The sequence below is a fragment of the Polypterus senegalus genome, chromosome 18 (genome assembly GCF_016835505.1).
Source record: "Polypterus senegalus isolate Bchr_013 chromosome 18, ASM1683550v1, whole genome shotgun sequence".
NCBI classification, from domain to species: domain Eukaryota; kingdom Metazoa; phylum Chordata; class Cladistia; order Polypteriformes; family Polypteridae; genus Polypterus; species Polypterus senegalus.
Genome location: NC_053171.1, coordinates 34,230,555 through 34,252,503, shown reverse-complemented (window position 1 = coordinate 34,252,503; position 21,949 = coordinate 34,230,555). Strand labels below are relative to the sequence as shown.

Below are 21,949 nucleotides of genomic sequence, written 5' to 3'. Positions count from 1 at the left end.
TTGTACTGTTTGGACCTTCCAAAGCAGAGATTTAAGTATTTATGAACACACTAACTTTTGAGGTTTTCTTCTTCAGTCACAAATCTACAGAAATTGGTTTATTTTTACTTTTGAAATGTATTGTTATAGCATAAGAGTTCACATTAAAAATTCTGAATAGACAAATATGTGTAAAAATCTTTTGTCATGCAGACAATTATGATGTCTTTCAGGAGGATAGAATACTTTTACACACCACTGTTAATACATATACTGATGGAGGAAAGACAGTCCTCTATGTTGACCTGAAATTTCAACCTCCAATAAATAAAAAATCAAATAACAATTACCACATGAGAAGAGTAGGAACGTAAAACAGTACAACAGTCAAAACATTAGGAAATCAATGGCAGTTGTGTATGTTACCAACATTTGTTGGAGACATCTGTCTGAATGTTCTCATTTAGGACATCCCAAAGGTCAGACTGAGAGAGCACTTGCTCACCGCAGCAGCAGCAGCTGTGTGCCAACAGGGACCAGGATGCCCTGTATGGGTAGTAAAATGGGGTCACTGGCACAAACAAGACAAATCTGATTAGGAAGTAACATGTGGAGCTTCACACCAGTAACCATTTCCACAGTAGACATGCTTACTTCCATCTTCCATGCCACTTATTTCATGCTTTCTCCCTAAAACACTAAATTTGTGTAATTAGATTACAGAATCTTCAATAAAAATAGACTACTGCATCAAATGGACTTTGTAACTATAAATTGAAAGCATCGAGAAGACTATCTTTGAATACATGCTTCTTAAATATAAAAGAAATGTGCAGCAGGTTGGCAGTGTTTACTGCTTTTGTCTCCCGGATCCCAATTGCTGGATTCAGATCCCAGCCTGGACACTGCCTGTGTGGAATTTGCTTGTTCTCCTCATGTCCGTGTGGGTTTTCTGCCCACATTTCAAAGAGAAGCAAGTCAGGTGGATTGACTACAAGAAAGTGTGGCCATCCCACTACCACCTTGTCCAGGGTTTGTTCTCAACTTGTACCCACAACTGCCAGGAGAATCTCCATCCCAACCAGGACAGATGTTGATTGTGTGTGTTAGAAAATGGATGGATGGATAAACACAGCTCGAAATTATTCTTTCTTGTATTCTTTATTCCCACATGATTAATAAAAACAAGAATTAGACTGTTAGAATTTTTAATTATCCAAATTTTATAGCAGGATTCTTTTGTCCATTTATTAAAGTATTTAGGCTTTAAAATGCAATGAAATCACTTGCTTCAATTTAGTATTGCAATCTCTATAATTTTAAATTGTTTTGTAGAACTTATTGAGACGCAGAAGTAGGATATATAGTTATGCCCGTGTACTGTAGTGCTATAAACAGAGCTGCTGAGAACTAGAGGTTCAACAGGCACAATGACAACAAACACCTTTACCTACTAGAACAGGCCCCATACCCCCACAAAAAAAAAAAAAAAAAACACATTAAAAAGGTCAGTGAATGGATGCTTTCTCCAATCCAATCCTGCTCTTCAATGGCTAATGAAAGGTTGCTGTGATTCTGAAAACCCAAAAAGGAATTTACACAATACATGTCAAATTGCAGTCTCTAAACATATAGACAGGGCTATAAAAAATGGGATACCAGTCCAGTTTCTACCAGAAAAGCACATTTTATATATTCTGAGAGCCTGATAGGGAATTTTCAAGAATTCTATGCAAGGGAATCATTTACAAAAATGAATTACAGCACAACCTGATGGGACCAAATCCATTCAAAATGATTATCACATGGTTTAGTGCAGGGGTGCCCACATTTTTTCAGCTTGTGAGCTACTTTTAAAATGACCAGGTCAAAATGATGTACCTACATTAAAAATTTATATATATATATATATACACACACACACACACACCGAGTATCAAAGGTGGGTAGTGATGAATTAAATTTACTCCATTACATTTACTTGAGTAACTTTTAAAAAAAAATTGTACTTCTAAGAGTAGTTGTACTGCACCATAATTTTTACTTTTACTTGAGTACATTTGTGAAGAAGAAACGCTACACTTACTCCGCGACATTGGGAAACATTCGAATCGTTACCCTTTTTGTATTAGATAAAGTCTGACAGACAATTTTCAATCTGCTCTGTGTAGCAAATGCTGTCAAGTCACGCACACACCTTCCATTGCGTCTCCAGCTCTGATGCGAGGTTTTGGATGTTCCCCAAATCAAGGCGCTGCAGCTTTGAGGACAGATGTTGCATTTTTTGTTTGAAAGCATTAACTGAGCTAATTATATTGACCATGGTTTTCTCTTTTCATTGCAGCTGTAAATTAAGTTCAATCAGCATGTTGGTCATATCGGGGGAAAAAAAATGGCAAGTCTAGCGGCCATTGATCGTTATTAAGTTGCTTGTATTCTGCATGTTTAATGACAAGGAGAAACTCCTTTTTCTCCGGCCAGGGGTCTTGAAATTTCAGCAGGAATTTCTCCCTAGCCATCTGCCTCAATGAAGGCCTCTTTTATCATCTCTCCATCTTGGAAGGACTTCTTATGCTTAATGATCGAGTGACTCACCCGGAACGATGCTTCGGTGTGTCTGCCTTTGCTTTGAATTCAGCAGTGAAAAATTACGGCTGTCCGATTAACTTCAATTTTAGTTCCCTCTCCTTTCTCTTTCTCAGATCGCTTTTCGGAAGGAAGTCAGTTTCGTAGTTTTTATGAACAGCTCAAAAATGCCTTTCCACGTTTTCCTTCTTTGGAATAGCAATGATAGATTGATAGATCAGACAAACGCACTTCAATTGTGACATTGTGAGAAAAAAATCCTCTTCCAATTCCACATCCAGCCCATACCCTCCCCAAACAATTTTTTTTTAATCTGATATAAATTGGAAAGCTAGACCACAGCCGGAGTTTTGCAGTAGCTTTCGCGTTTCATCGTGCATGCGGGATGACCAGTGTGTTAGAAGAGATCTCAGACTGGCCGCTCTGTATGTCAATCAAGTGGCAAATGCCATAGGGAGTATATATGATAGACTAACATTTAAAAAAAAATTTTTTTTGAATGCAACGCGATCTACCTGCACTCCCTTTCTGATCCACTGGTCAATCGCGATCGACATATTGGGCACCCCTGGTTTAGATTTACCCTCAACCATTAAATTCTTAGCCAGCATTTATATTTTAATATAACATATTACTTTACAGCCAGGTGACTCTTTTCCAACATCTGGGAAATCAACTGACCTTACATTCAACTAAGAAAAAAAAATTTCACTGGCAGCCATCTATGCAGCTTGCAATAAGCTATGACACGAGATGCAGTCGCATAGTTTTGAAAAGCACTAGGGGACTTTACTAGGTGTCTGATATGAAGCATATCTGTAACATGACAATGCACAGCATACATGTTCACTTTGTGAGTTCAACGTCAGGTATTCACGAAGAATTTTATTTTTAATAAATGTGTGCCTCATTTCAAGCTAAATAGATTTAGCAGGTTTAAAAATGGATGGGGCTGAGAAAACCAAGAAAATTGGCAAATATAACCAGTTCATTGAGGGTCTCTAGAATACATCCAGTTAACTGTAGTACATGAATGCATATACTGTACTCTCAAACCTGCTTAATCCAACTCTATGTGGGGCACAGGAACAGCACTGGACACGCAACAGGAAACAACCTTGGACATGAAGCCAGTCCATCGCAAAGCCCACCTACACTTGTATGGGTAATTTAGAGGCGCCATTTAAGTTCAGTAAAATTATAAGCAAAGTAGCAACCAATTTGCTGTAACCAGTTTAATTATATATGGACTGTGATGGAATAGTACAAGTAGAGCTAATTAAATCAAACTCTGTGCTTTTAACAGGCTCATAATATCACTTCTTGGTTATAAAATACCACAATTAGAAAATCTATTGAGAATCACAAGGGTATGTGCTTTGTGTGCTTCTAAAGTGTACTTTAAAGCCCAATATATTTCAATGAATTTCCAAATGTATCTTTTGTTTCCTCTAGACTGCTGGAGCATAAGAGCTCACTTGAACATTGCATTAAATGCTCTACCGATGACCAGCCTTCGGATTTCACTGGTACCAGCTCCAATCTCATACAGTTTTGCATCTCGTAAAAAACGCCCCATTGGATATTCATTGATGTAGCCATTTCCACCTGTAAAGATAAAAATAAAATAAAACAAGCAATTAAAAAAAAAAGTGTTTTGGTTATAGTTCTAAAACTTATTAAAAACTCATTACAACTTATTCGCTCAGAAAACCTCTCCATTCAACAACTTGACACACTGAACTCCAAACTAAGAACTTAGCACCCCCTTCTGGCTGCAATCAGTAGTTTTCTGATTACATAAACATGCAAACATTGCTTAGAATGCAGGTTTTGAACAGACTGCTAGCAGGTACTTTTATGATGGAGATGTTGACCTCACCTGTACTTGTGTGATCAAAGAAGAAGAAGAAAAAAAAATGTAATTCCTACCGAGACACTGAATGCCATCTAAAGCAACTTGAGTCGCTGATTCAGCTGCATAAAGAATGACTCCGGCACAGTCCTACAAGAACAAAACAAAAAGTGCACTTGAGCTTCAGGACAATCCTTACTGCGTCAAGAGTTACAACAGTCCTTTGTTCAATCTCTGCAACATGACTCCGGGTGTTAGGCTTAGTATAATGTGAACAACACACAATTCAGCCAGGTCACACTGCAGTGCCGGCAGTACTTTTATTTTTAACAACTCCAAGCTGTATTTCTTCCCAAGTGAAAAACTTTGATGATGCGATAAGGAAATAAACTGGCCTATCCTTGGCTGCATAAACTGACAGATCGGATCGTTATTTAGTATGGCTTAGAGTGGCTGAGGGGGAAATCACAGTTTTTACTGGGATCTCCTAACTTGACATAACACTGAGTGAACACGGAGCGTGACATACATATACAATGGGGATGATCTGATGTTGGCCAGCTTTCAATAAGTCCTCCCAAGCAGCACTTTTGTTTTATTATTTTTATACAATCTAGACCTTCTGTTTTCTCACTTTTATTTTCAACGACCCTATCACTAGGCTGGTGTTACCGATTTTTATTTTTTTTTTGAGTGAATGGGTGTCCCTCTTTCTGCCTGAAAATGTTTTTCCACATACTGTATAACATTCCCCAAGTAACCTCAGCTTATAGGTCACACCTTTTTCTTGACTACAAAGGCATCTATGAACGTAAAAATTCAGCTGTTAGAATTTTTTCAATTGTTTGAAAATGTCTTTTATGAAAACCACACCATGAAGCCTTATTTTAGAAAGAGATGCATCCTTCTAAATAATCAGAACACTAACTAAATGATGGAGTTCTAAATTACTATGCATGAATATTTTTTGAAAAATAATGAAATACAGAAAAAAATTCAGGAATAAAATAAAATTACACCTATTAATTCAGTTTTAACTTTGAAAATGAACCTTAGAACAAGCCACAAAATAACTAACTAAAACCCACCCAGATTTAAACAAATAAAAAAAGGTTCATCAGCTTTTGGGTTTAAAAAAATGTGTTTCATAAAGGTATTTTTATTTTCTTCTTCTTCTTTCGGCTGCTCCTATTAGGGGTCACCACAGCGGATCATTGTGTTCCATATCTTCCTGTCCTCTGCATCTTGCTCTGTCCCACCCACCAACCGCATGTCTTCTATCAACACGTTAATTAACCTCCTCTTAGACCTTCCTCTTTCTTACCTGGCAGCTCCATTCTTAACATTTCTATCCTTTCTCCCAATATACTCAGCACATGTCCAAACCAACACAATCTCTAATCTCTGACATTGTCTCCAAACCATCCAACCTTAGCTGACCCTTTAATGTCCTCATTTCATTGTCTCCAAACCATCCAACCTTAGCTGACCCTTTAATGTCCTCATTTCTAATCCTGTCCATCTTCGTCACACCCAATGCAAACCTTAATATCTTTAACTCTGCCACCTCCAGCTCTGTCTCCGGTTTTTTTGGTCAGTGCCACCATCATCAACCCATATAACATAGCTGGTCTCACTACTATCCTGTAGACCTTCCCTTTCTCTCTTGCCTATATCCATCTGTCACAAATCACTCCTGACACTCTTCTTCACCCATTACACCCTGCCTGCACTGTCTTCTTCACTTCTCTTCTGCACTCCCAATTACTCTGTACTGTTCATCCCAAGTATTTAAACTCATCCACCTTCTCCAACTCTCCTCCCTTCATCCTCACCATTCCACTGACCACCCTCTCATACACAAATATGTATTCAGTTTTGTTCATACTGACCTTCATTCCTCTCGTCTCCTCTCTAGAGCATATCTCTCTCTCTCTCTCCAGGGTCTCCTCAACCTGCTCACTACAGATCACAATGTCATCCACAAATCCACGGAGACTCCTGTCTAATCTTGTCTATCAACCTGTCCATTACCACCGCAAATAAGACAGGACTCAGAGCCACTCCCTGTTGTAATACCACCTCTATCTTGAATGCATCTGTCACTACCACAGACCTCACCACTGTCACACTTCCTTCGAACATATCCTGTACCCCTCTTACATACTTCTCTGCCACTCCCGACTTCCTCATACAATACCAAAACTCCTCCCAGGGCACCCTGTCATATGCTTTCTCTATGTACACAAAGACACAATGCAACTTCTTCTGTATACTTCCCCATTAACCCCCTCAGAGTAAACATCATATCTGTAGTTATCTTTCCCAGCATTAAACCATACTGCTGCTAACTAATCATCACTTCACTTTTTCTTAACCTGGCTTCCACTACTCTTTCCCATAACTTCATGCTGTGGCTCATCAATTTTATCTCTTTGCAGTTACTACAGCTTTGCACATTATTCTTAAAAATCGGTACAATTACACTTCTTCTCCACTCCTTAGACATCTTCTCATTTTCCAAAATTGCATTAAACAATCCAGTTAAAAACTCCACTACCATCTCTCCTAAAGATTTCCATGCTTCTAAAGGTATGCTATCTGGACTGACTGCCTTTCCATTTTTCATCCTCCTCATAACTGTCCTTACTTCCTCCCTCCTAATTTGTTTCACATCCTTATTGACTGTCTCCACATCCTCCTACCCTCTCTCTCTCTCTCTCTCTCATTCTCTTCATTCATCAGCCCCTCAAAGTACTCTTTTCATCTGCTCAACACACTCTCCCTGCGTGTGAATAAAGGTATTTTTAACTATTCAAGTTATTCCACATCAAACCTAGCTTTAATTTTTCTATTTGTATATTTTAGAAGTCCCTTAAGAAACATTTTTTTTAATATAAATACTACCAAAAATCAATCTATACATGCATACAGAACTATACAGCACCTAATGCAGCATTCTGCTGTATACTTACACTCCCAAGAAAAAACTTGGTGCACTTTCTTAGTTTGTAATAAACACCAAGGCAATATATTGGCTTTCAAATTGCATGCATAAAATGTATTCTTGTTTTATTTAAAGTCTTTCCACCTGTTACCAGTAGGAGGTGCTCCCATCATGAGCGCTCTCCATTGAGCACTGGGAATATGAACCCAGATCCTCTGCTGGGAGAGCAACAACTTCAGCCAGCTGAGCCACAGGTGAACTCCTTCAACTCAAATGACAAATCAGGCATGTGACTGCAGGGGTGTCTGGTCTATGCAGCTTTCTTGCCACACTTGAGTTCTGCTACACAACTATATTACCTATGGAGAGGGTTGCCAGATGTGGCAGGCACTTTACATCACAATCGCAGTCAAAATCTCACATAGTACTACAAAATACAGCTCTATATTGGTTAGTTTCAAACCAGAAAATTGCCAATTACATGCCCTCCACTACCCCCAAGCCGTAAACATCATCCATGACTGACACTCCTCTGAATAGCAAATTGGTACTTAATTTGCATTAGTGGTGAGGGCTATGTAGTTAAATTTCAACAGTAATTTTTCCAAATGGCTGAGGTCCATGTCCATTTGGTTGAGGGTACAACCAAAAGAGCAAAGCCTTTAAATTGACTTTGATAAATAATCATCATAAAACGGCAAAAAAAAAAAAATGATGACAACAGCTTCTTTCACGGTTCTGTATGTTGCATTTTATTTTCTTTCTGGTGAAACAACATAACAGAAATTTAGTGAAGGGCTGTGTCAACATGTACCTGCAAAGGAAAAAAGTTAAAGGTTATTACCAAGCTGAAGAGCAAAGGACATACAAGACACATTTCATCTGCATAGCCTTCATTAGGTGTGTCACCAAATCTTGTGTCTTTAACGCTTCTTCAGCAAGGAAATAAACTTTTTTTTTTCTCCCCTAACAGAAAAAAAAAAATCACACTGCAAATTACAAATGTCAGGGTGAAATACAACACATTTTGTTCACAGAGGAACCATCCTTTTTTTTTTTAATAAATATACCAATATAGTTTAGTGTTTAATTATAATCGTGGCATCCAAATAAGAAACAGTGACATACCAACTATGCTAGAGCCTTAAAGCTTCACATTTTCTCAAAGAACAGATGTGATCAATTGTTTTATACTGGGATAATCGTCCCGTGCCTTTCAATAAATTGTTTATTTTTGTATTAATTTATATGATGTGCTTCAACAGTAGTAGAGTTACCATGAAAATACTTTCGGTACTGTAGTTATGCCAACTGTGCATTCCTGTTTTGGGCACCCATTCATACTTTTATTATTTAGACGGACATTTTTTATCAGCCATAATTGGCTGATCCCTACAGCAATACCCAATGTTATCAATAACTGAACAGCAGCAGTGGAGAATGACAGGTCATTGGTTAAATTAATTGTAACTACCTGCAAAACAGATTTTGAACTTTAAAAAAGGAGGGTGTGTGACACATTATTGTCATAAGTAGGAAAGAAAAATGATGCTTTTCATAGATCTAGGGGGTTAGGGGTGTGGAAATGCAAACGCACATTTTTTTCTTTACAAAATTGCACACAATTTCAAGAAATATGCCCTAAAATGAAGAGTCACATCCAAGCCATTTTTAAATGCAAAATAAATATAAAAATAGCCCAATTATGCATGAAGCCACCCAGTCTTGCAGCTATGCCTATCGAGCATCTTAAAGTGTAGTGCTGGCATTAGCCTAAGCCTCTCTATCAGTGTTGCATTTTCGTTGTACTTGAAAATGGAGTTTTACAATAATCCGTCTTGAGCAGAGCTTTGAACCGTACAGAGGCATCCTCAACAGCGAGTTTCATTCCTAAGACCAGGCTGAAATGTAAACATTTGCGTAGGAGAATTATAGAAATGATAGATATATATAATTTATTTATTTATATTGCTTCTGCAACAACTGGCTAGGCCTCCTCATATTAGTGCACAGATTTATTTAAAGTTACATGCTCACTCTCCCAAAGCTCACCTTTGCACTGAAGTGTCCTCTGTCACAAGCTCTAGCAACACTGTATACATACTGCCGGCATGCACTCAGGCGTGTGTACATATCTGCCATTTTACCTTGCAACAGCTAAAGAATGGGAAAAAGAAAAAAAGACAAAAGTTAGAGCAAAGGAATGAGTGGGAGGCGTGGGAACCAAGTACATCCTCCAATCCAACGAAACACATGCACCCTCTCCCCATGAACATATACCCTGGGGTGGTCACTGACTGAGGCACAGCACTTCTGGGTTTGATAGTGCCTTTTGTTTCATTTCATGATGAAGTTCTCCCACAGCACCTTGGGAATTTGCCTGCATGTTTTAGAAGATCTCTTTTGTCTTTTCAAATCTGACTCACACAGAATCTCAAACACAGAAAGATAAGTGGATTTTAGAAGATAAACTGATAGATAAAAAATTGCCAGATGTTAGGCCAGTTAAACATAACAAACACTTCAAATACTTTCATATCACCTGTAAGAGTTATTCCTAGTAAGTTATTGTTAATGGTAAATTCAGTGTTTGCTAATTTGAATAGAATGCAAGTTCACATAGCTGCAAAGATAAGGGAAGATTCCATTTTATCCTATTTAAGCTAACATATTAATGGAATATTCTTAATACTCTGCTATATTTCTGGTGTGACAACAGAATGATCTTTGATTGTTACAAAAATTAAACTTGAACTGTTAGATAGGTTAGATTGAGTGCAAATGGAAAAACTTTGAGTCACTATAGGTATGTATGTATGTACATTTGTCATCATGTATGTCAAGTATATGTGATAACACATAGAAGCGTATAGAAATGTAATGAAGATACTTAAGCCATAAACAGAAAGTCAGACAAGAAGTGTTTTTTGGAGTGCAATATAATTTTTTCCCTTTATTTTCTGTTAACAGTTTGCTTTGAATTTAAGTGAAACGTTTAAAACAAAGATACTGGGACTGTGGACTTGTATCTATTTTGGAGACTCTTGACAAATGCAACTACATCACCTTTATTTACCAGCCAGACCGCGTGCTTAATAGAACAATGCTAACTAAATACGTAGCATGTGTCAGGGAGCTTTTACTGTTAATTGATTCTTAACACTTCACACTAGAATGTAGCCTTTGACTTTTTTGCCAATAATTACAAGATATGAAATTAAAGATCAACAGCTACAGATGTTCAAGCCTTTATCTCAAAAATGTACCCATTGTTTGCTTAATTAGTACAATTACTTAGTCACTGAATAACTTCTATAAATTTTCCAACCCCCAATGCTTCTCCTTATGTAGTGATCTAAAAATGGAATTTATTTTTGTACTATATACTGCATTTTATAAAAGCATACCAAACATGTCAGCAGTAATGTACACAGAGTTCTTCCCTACAACTAAAGACAAAATCAAACTTGTATGGTTTTGTCACAGTAAGTCGTGGACTAGTCTGACTGAGTCGTTAAGTATGTTGCATTAGGTGATTGGCTTCATGGGAGCATGTCACCAACTGCAACTGACTCACTGCAATTATGTAAATGAAGGTCATAAGTGAAAATTGCTGGAAAAGGCATCAAATGAGATATGGCCTTAACCAGCACTTCCATCACTATGGACACTAATGCCTTTTTTGGAATGCAAATAATTACTTATTTTTGTAACTCTGCTGCTCTCTGTTGTCTCTGTAGCCAATGGAGACAACTCATAACCTTAAAGGAATATTCTGCCCAAAAATGGTACTTTTATACATTGCTTACAATCATGTTGTTTGTAGTGTGGTTGAGAAAAATGGCTAATCTCATGTTTTTGTAATGTTTCGGACATATTTGTGATATATGGTATCCAAAGCTATACAACAGCAATCAATATTAAAAGGTCCATGAAAAAAATCTCACATCACCCATATTGCATAATCCACATGTCCCGGTCATCCACTTGTATTCTGACAATCTCATAAGCACATGTATTTTTACAAAATATTGTTAAATAAACCACTTCTGGAAAACACTATCATGAACACAAATGGAATGTGCTGAGATGCACCTAAGCATTTGAATTGAAGACCCAACTCCCATCTCATTTATTGGTTCGAAGTCAAGCCCAGTAGAAGCGTATTCATTGGTTATCATTGCACTTCATGTGATATGACCAAAAATCACGTGTAAAATTAATGAAAAGTTAAAAACAAATTTAGGCAAACATTATAAGAAAGAGAATATCCCTCAGACTTGTGCATGTCCATAATGTTTTAACAAGAAGGTCAGCTCAGTTCAGTTATGGACATGAATACAAATGTAATGCTAATTCACATGCTCGTTCGTATCCGAGTGTGTTCTGTTTTGGTTCACAAGAGCATTTTTCAGAGATTTATTTAACAATATTTTAGTAAAAATTTGTGCGTTTGGGACATTGTGAGCGTGTGACTAGACAACTTCATGTGTGGATTACGCAACACAAGTAATGTGAGATTTTTTTCATGGACTTTTGATCTTGTTTATTGATGTCCAGCATGGGATACCATAGAACCCTATTATATCAGATACTTTATCCTAATTAAAAACTTGTCTAGCTACAAACTACTTGCGATAAGTAACATTTAAAAAAAAATGCTGTTCTTAATAATTGTTTAAAGTCATTCTATGGCTTAGACAGAAGTCACACTAAAAGGCATTTTAAAGCCTTTATAGGAGGCATACCCAATTCGGAGATAAGAGGAAAGTTTAGGATAAAGTGTCAAAGGCCTGGGTGCTGTTGCTGTAAATGTAGATGAACCAACCTAAGCAGTAAATTGAGATCTGAAGACCTGTGATAACTAGACACAGTGGGCAGTTTGAGTTTTGTTTGTCATCTATTAATTTGTCACTTGAGTCTGCCCCATTAATACCCCCTTGTTTGTTATTTTTATGATAAACACACTATTTTGTGCACATTTGGCCTCCTTGATATTTGTCTAATTGTGTATCGATGCTACAAATGCACCATCTCCTGTTAAACTATCAAAAACAACTGCAAATCCCTGCAGAGAGTGTTTTCAGTAGGCCTATTACCTGAAAGTGACCAATCTTCTGTCCAAATGCTTCTCTCACATGCATGTATGGAATGGAATGATCAAGGACTGCCTGCATAATCCTGGAATGAAAACACATTAGTGCTGCAAATAGACAATGAGACACAAAACAAACTGCACACATTTAAAATGTCTGTAATGAGTACTCCTCATGGTTTTTTACCTTCAAATGACAAGATTAAAACAGTAAAAAGGATTTTCTGCATGGACTCTGTCCACTCTACAATACAATTCATTCATTCTACCCGATATACAGTAGGTAAAGGTAACACCTTGGGTTTAGCCCTGGGGTTCCATGATAGGAGTATGTCATAGGCAAGTACAGTACAGTACTTTACTTTCTTTTTACATGCATTGAAATAAACATTTGAGTTGGTTAATAAATCACAGAAGGTTCACCCTTTAAGCTAATGTTTGGACCTCTTTGACTTCTTTCATATACATTTTGGACTTCTGAATGTGCTGTAATTTAGGACTACCTTTGTAACAACCTGAAGACCTCCAGTACAAATCATAACATGATGTCATGATGTGTACCTGCCATTCCAATTTTGATATGTAAAGCTTTGGAGCAGATCCTTATTGCTATTAAATAATTTTAGGTGACTAACACATTTTTATCTTCTGCATATGTGTAGCAATGTTTATTAAAGAAAAAATAAATATCAGCAAGCCTTTCATTAGACATTTCACTTCTGTTACCCTAAGGGCCCAGCTGACAACACCAGTCGTTCCAAGTCTAAACCGCTCATCAGCACATAAACTCCTTTGTTCAAGTGGCCCAGCATATTTTTCTCTAAGGAAAAAAAAAAACAAAAAACATTAATTAAAAAGGCAAGCAATTGTATTTCACATACAGTATGTACAAGTTTGCATTGCATCTTCTGTCACCTTCTTTAAGCCTGCAAATTGAATCGTGTCATTTATATTTGAACTCCACAAACATTTATTTTGGTAAACCATTATATTACAAATAGTACTTTAAAATTTTACTGTGAAGAAATAAAATAAAGCTCTCATTCAGTATACACAAGTGGCTATTTCTCTTACCAGGTCTTTAAAACTGATTTCAGACAAACAAGTCATCTATACTCACAATGATCCCATGAGAATATATTTTGGACTTCAACATCTTTAGATCAACATTTAATTGTTAGTATTATTACACTAATTGGCGGCAGCTTCAGAGGCACTCAACAGCCAAACCCATATCCCCCGAATGCATTTAATTACCCCAAGGACAAAGACGTGTGAGACCAGGGGAAGACTTTCAAAACCTCATAATTGGATGTAAAGCATATTTTTAAAGAAATAATTGATTAATCTTGTTAAATAATTAGGTGTCCTTCATCATTTGTAATATACTGATTATAAAATTATGCCTGGGGGGATAATGGTATGGGGTCACCAAAACTAAAAAATGAAGTCAAGGTGAAAAGAAAAAAACATTTGCAACATTTATAAAGACAAAAATAATGTACAGTATATAGAATCTTGTACAATCAACCTTTCAAGTTTGTGGTAACTACCCTAATCTTGTGTTAGAGACTGTAATAAAGTAGTACTTAGAAATAATGTTTATGGAGAATGGATTCATTAATTAGAAAGGGTTTCTTTATGTAGTCAGATGTACAGCCCTGTTTAAAATACAGTTTTACTTAAAAACAGAATCAAAACACTACATGCAAAGAGTGACTATAAGAAATGTAACTGAACATTCGCAAATCCGTAGCAATGACACTGAAGGGAGCTGATGGACACTGAATTTCAAGTGGGATGAAATTGTTAAAGAGTTTTCATAACCACTTTTATGTACGCCACGGAGGGCTCCCACCAAAGTATTCTAAATAGCCAATGGCATCATATCTCATGCTGAGCTAATTGCATCTATAGAGTGATGCCTCTCCTCTGATCCTTACATAAAAATTATTTGTCTCAATTACTTTGTCTCCAGGAAATCCCTAGTTTTTCTAGTTGTTGACCGAGTGCACTTTCTTTTTTTTTTCCCCTATATACTGGTATTTTCAAAAAGTCCACTATTAGTAGAGAGTCAGATCAGAACAATGCATTTGGTTTCCTGTACACATATCATAATTGCCTCATAACATGCACTCATCTATGGTTTTCTTGTACTTATGCCAGCTGCTGTCAGAACTTCAGTACTAGACCTCAGAGGGTCTCTTAAAGTTTTTTGTTCTACCATTAAGACAAGTAAACAACTGCAAAAGCAAACATGGTCATGTTAGAATTTAGATTTTTTTTAAATAAATTTACAAGATAGCCAATGTATGCAGGGCAGGGGTATGATACTGTAAACCAGTAGTTCAAGAACACACCGCAATTCTTGTTGAATAATTTTCACAAATATTTAAGAGGAATGGCATAGACAATATGTCACACTCTAAGTTAAAAAGGCGTTGTACAAAGCAGTGAAGTGTATCTGTGAAAAAAGAAGATACGTAGGTATGAGTAATGGGGGCACTAAAGTCAAGCTTGTTCAAGGCAAGATAAGAATTCAGACAAAGATGAAGAATATTATTTGGAGGTCACTCGCTGAATTTTTTTTCCCCAGAATTCACTTAGAATAAGAAAAACCCTAAAAATAGCAAATGTACCTTTTCCTGTACGAGAAAGGAAACAAAATAAACCCAGGTTAATATAGCCAAAAAATCAATGTCTTCTAATGTGATATAAACTCCAATAAAAAGCTAAAAGAGAGAAGGACTTTTCCCCCCAAACATTCTGAGAGATTGCCAAAAAGGATTTACAGCAAGCAGATTGTGTTTAACAAGCTTGTTTGATTTCTTCAAGAAGGTGACACAGATAATATATAACATGGTTTTCAAAAGAAAATTTTTGCCAAGTTTTCATATAATAGCTTAAACTGCAGGCAACAGGCATCTAAGGAAATGTCCAGTGCTGGCTACAAGACACAAACTAAGGGGAACAAGTGAGGGCCATGGGGTCAGGTACAAGTGATGCATTTAGTGAAGTACACCACACATTCGGTTTGAAAACAGGCAACAATTGTGCAACAATAACCTAAGTACGAGCATAGTTTGTCAATTATATGTACATTATTATCCAGCAAGACAAAAAAATAACACTTTAAAAAAACTTGTCAAATAGTCAAAAAAACTTTTCTGAAGGTATGCAGGGATCAAGGATGTATGCCAAATACCACAAAGGTTGTTATAATCATATAATAAAATAGACACAGCAATTTTTTAAGAAACATCAATAAGGACATTTCTAAACCAAAAAAAGGAATGTCAATCCAAAAGAACCAACAAAAGTACATTTGTTTAGTAAGGAACCCAGACCAGTACATAAGGATCTTTTTCAAGCATTCAGTATTCCAAACGGTACTGGTAGGAAGCTACTAACTCTTCAAGAAAGCTAGGAGACACTAGTGGAAAAGTGCATTAATAACTACAATGAGGACGCACTTTACAAAGACGGTCTTAAAAATATGCAATGTGTATTGCAGCCATGTATTTGAAGTGGACACATTCTTCACCAACAAAAGGAAGATAGTGGCATTATTTTTAATAGTATTTGAAATAGTGTAATGTGCCGAGTGTGTTTTTTTAATTCTTCATTATTCTTTGTCCTAGGTATTTCTATAATTAGATGTATGCAATTTAAACAAAATGTTTGAAAGCCAAACCAAGATGTATTGCTTGTTTAGAAAACAAATGTGCACGAGGAATAAAGTCACATATTTTGCAGCGCAAAGTTACAAACATGGAAACAAAAAAATGTTTAATACAAAGAAATGTTAATAAACAAGAGCAAAATGGGAATGTTTTGTTATCATTAAAAATACCATGACAAAATGTCTTGTATTCAGCTTAACATATTAAGATGTTAAGGAAATGCAACAGTAGATGAAGAGATGATACTAAATGTAAAAGTGGGAAAATAAGCATTCTTAGACAAGCTCAAAAATTGAACTTGCAGGTCTTGTCAGAAAATGACATGTTTTATGTGAAAAGCATCACATACAGTATGAGCTAGAATACCTTCTGGCAGGCTGCCACAGAATTAAAGTGAAAGTGAGGCTACTGCCCTAAAAACATTTTTTTTGAAACACTGACCGAAAATTAGTAATTAAATGGTGGAAAGACTGGACTATGAGAAATACTGTGGTGTCAAAAAGAAAAAGCATTTCTGCACACCATTCCAAATGAGCCACCTGAAGACAAGTTTTACCTTGCATTTCGATATTCATTTCAATTTAAAATGTGTGTTGTAACCATACAATGTTAACAGCCCTACTCCTGCATTGGCAGTATGGTACTTTAGAATAAACAAAGACTTTAGTTGTTCACCATGTAAAAAAAATGGCCACCGTTTTCAAGAAGGAATAATACACCCAATAAAAAGCTACAAACCCTTGCGTACTTTTATGCTCTAACCAGCAGGCTGCATCCAAGACCTGGTGCCGGATTATTTATACATATAAAGCTGGTAAAATACAAAGCCTGCAGCAGACAGATGCAGACTGCCATCACTACTTGGCACACTCATCCTTAAATCTCTCCTCACCAGGAACTTTACAGTCTTCAAAGATGAGCTCACAGGTGCTGGAACCTCTCATTCCCAACTTGTCTAGTTTTTGTGCAGTGCTAAACCCGGGCATACCCTATGAAAGATACAAATGATAAAATGTTTCAATCCATCATTAAGGCCATATACTATATTATGCAACAGGCAGAAACAAAGTAATCCAACTGTTACAAAATTCAAATCAAAACTGTGAACATTTTCAAAATAAAAAAATTCATATATTTTTTGGGAACAAACAGTTTTTTCACATGATCTTTGTGGGTAGGAGCGCAGGGTCAGATATTGAAATAGAACAAAACTAATGTGAAAGTAAGCAGTGGAAGGGAATATTGCAAGCAGGCCCATAAATAATTTGACATTTTCAGTCCAACAGAAGGCTGTGAGAATTTATTTTTTTCTGCCAAAAATTAGACTTACTCTTAGTTCACAGCTGAAAAGGTTATTCCTGGAAGGAGGTTAATATTATCTGACAATAATTCTACCACTCTGTCAATGTATAGACAAACTCAGTACAAATACAGCATCTGATATACCTATTCTTCAACTTTAGTTCCCCCATTCATCATCTATTGGATGCAACAAGCCAAAAGACCTCAAATAGTTATCAACCTACAGGCAGTCCCCGGGTTACGTACAAGATAGGGACTGTAGGTTTGCTCTTAAATTGAATTTGTATGTAAGTCGGAACAGGTACATTATTTTAATAAATGCTATTGTTGACCGACTGTAACCAAGTACTCTGCCAATGAATGATGGAGTTTCACCTCTCTGACCTTTTTATTATTTCTACTTTATTTTCAATGGTGATGGGTTTCTTTTCTTTACTGTATCACCAGCACTTGCATCAGATTTGTGTTTCAGAGACATTCTTGAAGGGTGAAGACAAAAGGTTAAGATGAGCTCTTCTGCACAGCACTGTACACGCTATCACAGCAGGAAGGCACCCCTCTGCTATGTGCGTAACAGTACAAGCAGGCTTCCTATTGAGAATGAATGGGGGCCGCGAGGGGCGATTCACCACCCACCCACCACACAATCATCTCCACTTGCATACAGTGTGCTGCCTGCAGCATCAGCCCGAGAGCGAACGCGGTGTGGCCAAAGGTGGGTAGTGAATCTCCCACCACCGCCCCCATTCAACAGACAGCCACCCGAGGCACACTACAATGCTGCCCCCGCTGCCCCATTCACCCTCAATGGCCTCCGTTCAGCCACAACCGTGTCACCGTCTGCAGCATCACCAGCCGCCCACCGAGAACAAACAGGGCAGCCATTCGAGGGACACTGCAAGGTTGTGTGGTGGATGGGCAGTAAAACGCCCTCCTCTGCCCTATCCAGCCTCCGTCCAGTCAGGAGCAGTAGCTGCGGTGGCGTGGTGGGCGGGCAGCGTACTGCCCCCCTTCGCCCCATCAAGCCTCTGTCCTGCACACGAGCGCTTGTCATGCACCCAGCCGCCCACTGAGAATGAATGGGGTGCGGCCCCCACCGCCCCATTCATCAACCAAAGCCGCCCGAGGGACACTATACTGCACGAGCAGCGAAACTGCCCCCCTCCAGCCACCACTTGCAGCGTCCCCAGGCTGGGGATGACGGATTGGTACTTACTGAGGAGCCTGGGTCTAGTCCCCCAGACAGATGAAAGAGCAGCTGCGGCCCCGTTCGTAAGTCGTATGTCGGATATCCATAACTCGGGGACTACCTGTACTTGTAATTTTAGGGTTTTATTTTCAAATAGGAACACTGTGAAAAAGACTGATAAATGTCTTCCTCAGAGCTGCTATGTTAGAAGTTGAACTATTGAGGTGCATGAAGAAGAGAACACCCCAGGAGCTGTGATTTAACTATCAGCTGTATAGTTTATATACAGATCTTTTCTCCAGTATATATTTTCATCTCATCTGTAACCTTGTCACAGTGACAAAACAAAGACTACAATTCCTATCAGATAGAAAATTGCTGGGGCTGCTGGGAGTATGCTTTTATTAGTGTACACAATGTTTAAATATCACTTGCAAAAGCGGGATCTCATGTAAGAACATAACGGCATTCGGCATTCTGCTTAGCCATATGGAATTTCCACAAGATATTCTATCCCTGGTTTAATTTCATTAGAATCCTTTTCTGATAAATTTACAAGTCCAAAAACAGGGTATGGTGTGGTCAAACCACTAATAGTAATTCACCCCATCAAAAAAAAAAACAAAAAAAAAAAAACACCTTTTTTAGTGAGTTTCATAGTTTCAAAATCACATCTGAAATTAAGTTTAACATCAATATCATTAAACTATATATGAAAAGAAACCTTGGCCCACCAAACAAGGACAGTGACAACGTGGTGCTTGTTGGTCAAATATGCAGATGAGAATTTCATTACACTGTATATACATGACAATAAATCTGAAATGATCAGATAAAAACACATTTTTATCAAAGTAAAGCTTTACATTTTTGAAAAAGTAGGAAGAAACCACATGAAGTTTGATTTTTTTTTTTTTAGGTACATACTGTTGTTCAGAATAAGGTAAACAGGATGACTGAGGACGACGTCACTTTTACTGTTTCTTGTTGGCAGACAACTATAAATGTCTAGTGTGTGATAAAGCAGTTATACATTTTAGGCTATGATATACAGGATTGTTATTTACACCAATTTTAAATCAACTTTAGAAAGTCTTTATAACATGATTAAATACTGCTGCTGTCTAATAATATCGAGTTAAGATTATGTATTGGATAAGCCAGATTCATAATAAAGGATTCGGGGCTGATGTACAAATCTACATTTTTTTGTACAATGAAATGTATTACAGATTTCTTCCAGTTCAGGTTTTTACAAATATAAGACATGACAAGATGAAGAACCAGATATTACTCCAAATGTAAAATACAAAATCTCCCCACCAATTCTGAAGCACGTCCTATATATCTATCAAGAACACAAGAACAGTGTAACTTTTTTCTTCCATAAAATATTTGTTTACATGGATTTAGATTCTGATGAGAATCATGCTCTGGGCAAGTTAGTAAGTGTACAGGGTAAGCTTTTAGTTCACAAGCAAACTGCAACAGCAATACTGTGAAATTTACTTTACATAAAAATGAAATATTACAAGTAATAATGAGATCTTAAACGTTCATGTATATTCTGATATCTCCTGTTCTGGTTTCTTTTACATTGTGAATTTCAATTTCATTCTATACTTTGTCATACCTCAATTTTAAAGATCCTCCAACCCCACCCCACCTTACTGTATACTGCAAAGGATATGTTGTTTTAATTTCTATTTAGTTCAGTGATTCATACTCAACTAGTCAATGAATCTCAATGTCAGCTTTGCCCAAAGTACGGTATTTTTATTTTCTGGTATTAAGCACCTTTAAGTTGTTTTCTGCTGTAATTGGCACTAAATGTGTGACTGAAATTTAATTCAAAAGAATTACTTATGAACATTTTGAAATCACTTCAGTTTTTATAGTCTGCATCCTCCTAAATCATCAGTATGAGAAAACCTGCACATATGATGTATCATTTGGCTTGTCTAGATTTCTAGTTATACTAGACATAAGGTTTTTGGGGTTCCCCCACTATTTTTTAATCTCTAGACACAAAAAAAACAAACATTTTGTGCAGGTAAAAATCACCCTTATGATAAAGGGTAAACCAATATGTTTCTTCAGCAGCAATGATCAGAAGGACTTGAAGTTGTGCATACTTCATCAATCAACCCCAGAGTTCATGCCTTAATGGGATATGAGAGGTCAAAGTCTCTGCTTTTCACAAAACTTTGAAAAAGTGAGGATCAGTAATATTGGGCATGAAGAGTTTCACTTTATGCTGCAACAACAGTGTTGGCATTTTCAAAAATGCAAGGCTATGCACTGAAAAAACAATGTAGTATAATCAGTTTATCTCAGGTGTACTGTCAAATATGGTTTGCACAATAAAAGGAAGTGCATGCTTGCCAAGTGCATCACACTACCAATGCCCAGCTGCTCGAATCTCGTAGATTATGCTAAATATCACGTCAAGCAATGACAGACAAAACAGTTCAGTTTCCCTTTGAATACATTACATTTTGCATGTTTTCAACACCTAAACTTACTATAATAGGTTACATTTTCTTTGGGGTGAGGGGCGAGTAGTAAGAAAGAAAGGAAGGAAGATTGCTCTTCAAGGGTTTCGCAGCACTGCACACAAATGTTTAGGCAACACATTTCTCGATAAAGGGACCACATCAAAATAAATGGGGATGTCTCTTGTAAATGCCATATGTCTAAACAAGATGAGACAAAAAAAATTCATACTCCAAGATAAAAGCTGTCTTCAAGCAAGACAAAGGAATTCTTATCTCAAACTGGTTTAGAAAATAAATAAATAAATAAATAACCTTATCTGTTGCTACCTTTGATGATGTGCAATATGTGTTGATGCTATAATTTAAACTTTGTAAGCACTGATGAAATTGTCTGGAGCAGCCAGACGGCTGATGGGACACAAGATTGTATATGTATTAAATACCTTCCTTGCGTTAAACTTACTAAACTCACACTCGCAGCAAATGGTTAGCCTTTCAGCTTTACAGCATGCTTGTTAAACACTTCTTTGAGCTTTGCTGAACTTTCCTTCTGTAGACAGCCTTCATTTGCATAAACCATTGTGGCAAAAAGGACATGCAATGCGTTGGAATAACCCACACGCTACAGCATCACTTACAACAAATATCAACCAAGAAAAATGTGAAACGTGCTAGCTAATTTTCTTTTTTCTACGTTGTCACCAAAGGTCAATGAAATCAGTCAAAGCATTTTCGAGATTTTGAGGTATTTAGTTTTTCTATCGGGGGTGGGGGGCAGGATTACCACTAAATATTCATATCTTGGAATGTTCTTT

General features: G+C 37.1%; 1 protein-coding gene across 1 annotated transcript in view; it reads right to left on the bottom strand.

Annotated features, from left to right (window-relative positions):
- Nucleotides 1-3,165: 3,165 nt before the first annotated feature.
- ivd (isovaleryl-CoA dehydrogenase) overlaps nucleotides 3,166-21,949 on the bottom strand; it is a 34,895-nt gene continuing 16,111 nt past the window's right edge. The window contains exons 7-12 of the mRNA XM_039741261.1: nucleotides 17,038-17,134; nucleotides 13,189-13,282; nucleotides 12,467-12,548; nucleotides 9,420-9,524; nucleotides 4,498-4,570; nucleotides 3,166-4,173 (exon numbers count right to left, since the gene is read on the bottom strand). Coding sequence (XP_039597195.1) covers nucleotides 4,040-4,173; nucleotides 4,498-4,570; nucleotides 9,420-9,524; nucleotides 12,467-12,548; nucleotides 13,189-13,282; nucleotides 17,038-17,134 — 585 coding nt within the window. The 3' untranslated portion in view covers nucleotides 3,166-4,039. The remainder of the gene's footprint in view (nucleotides 4,174-4,497; nucleotides 4,571-9,419; nucleotides 9,525-12,466; nucleotides 12,549-13,188; nucleotides 13,283-17,037; nucleotides 17,135-21,949) is intronic.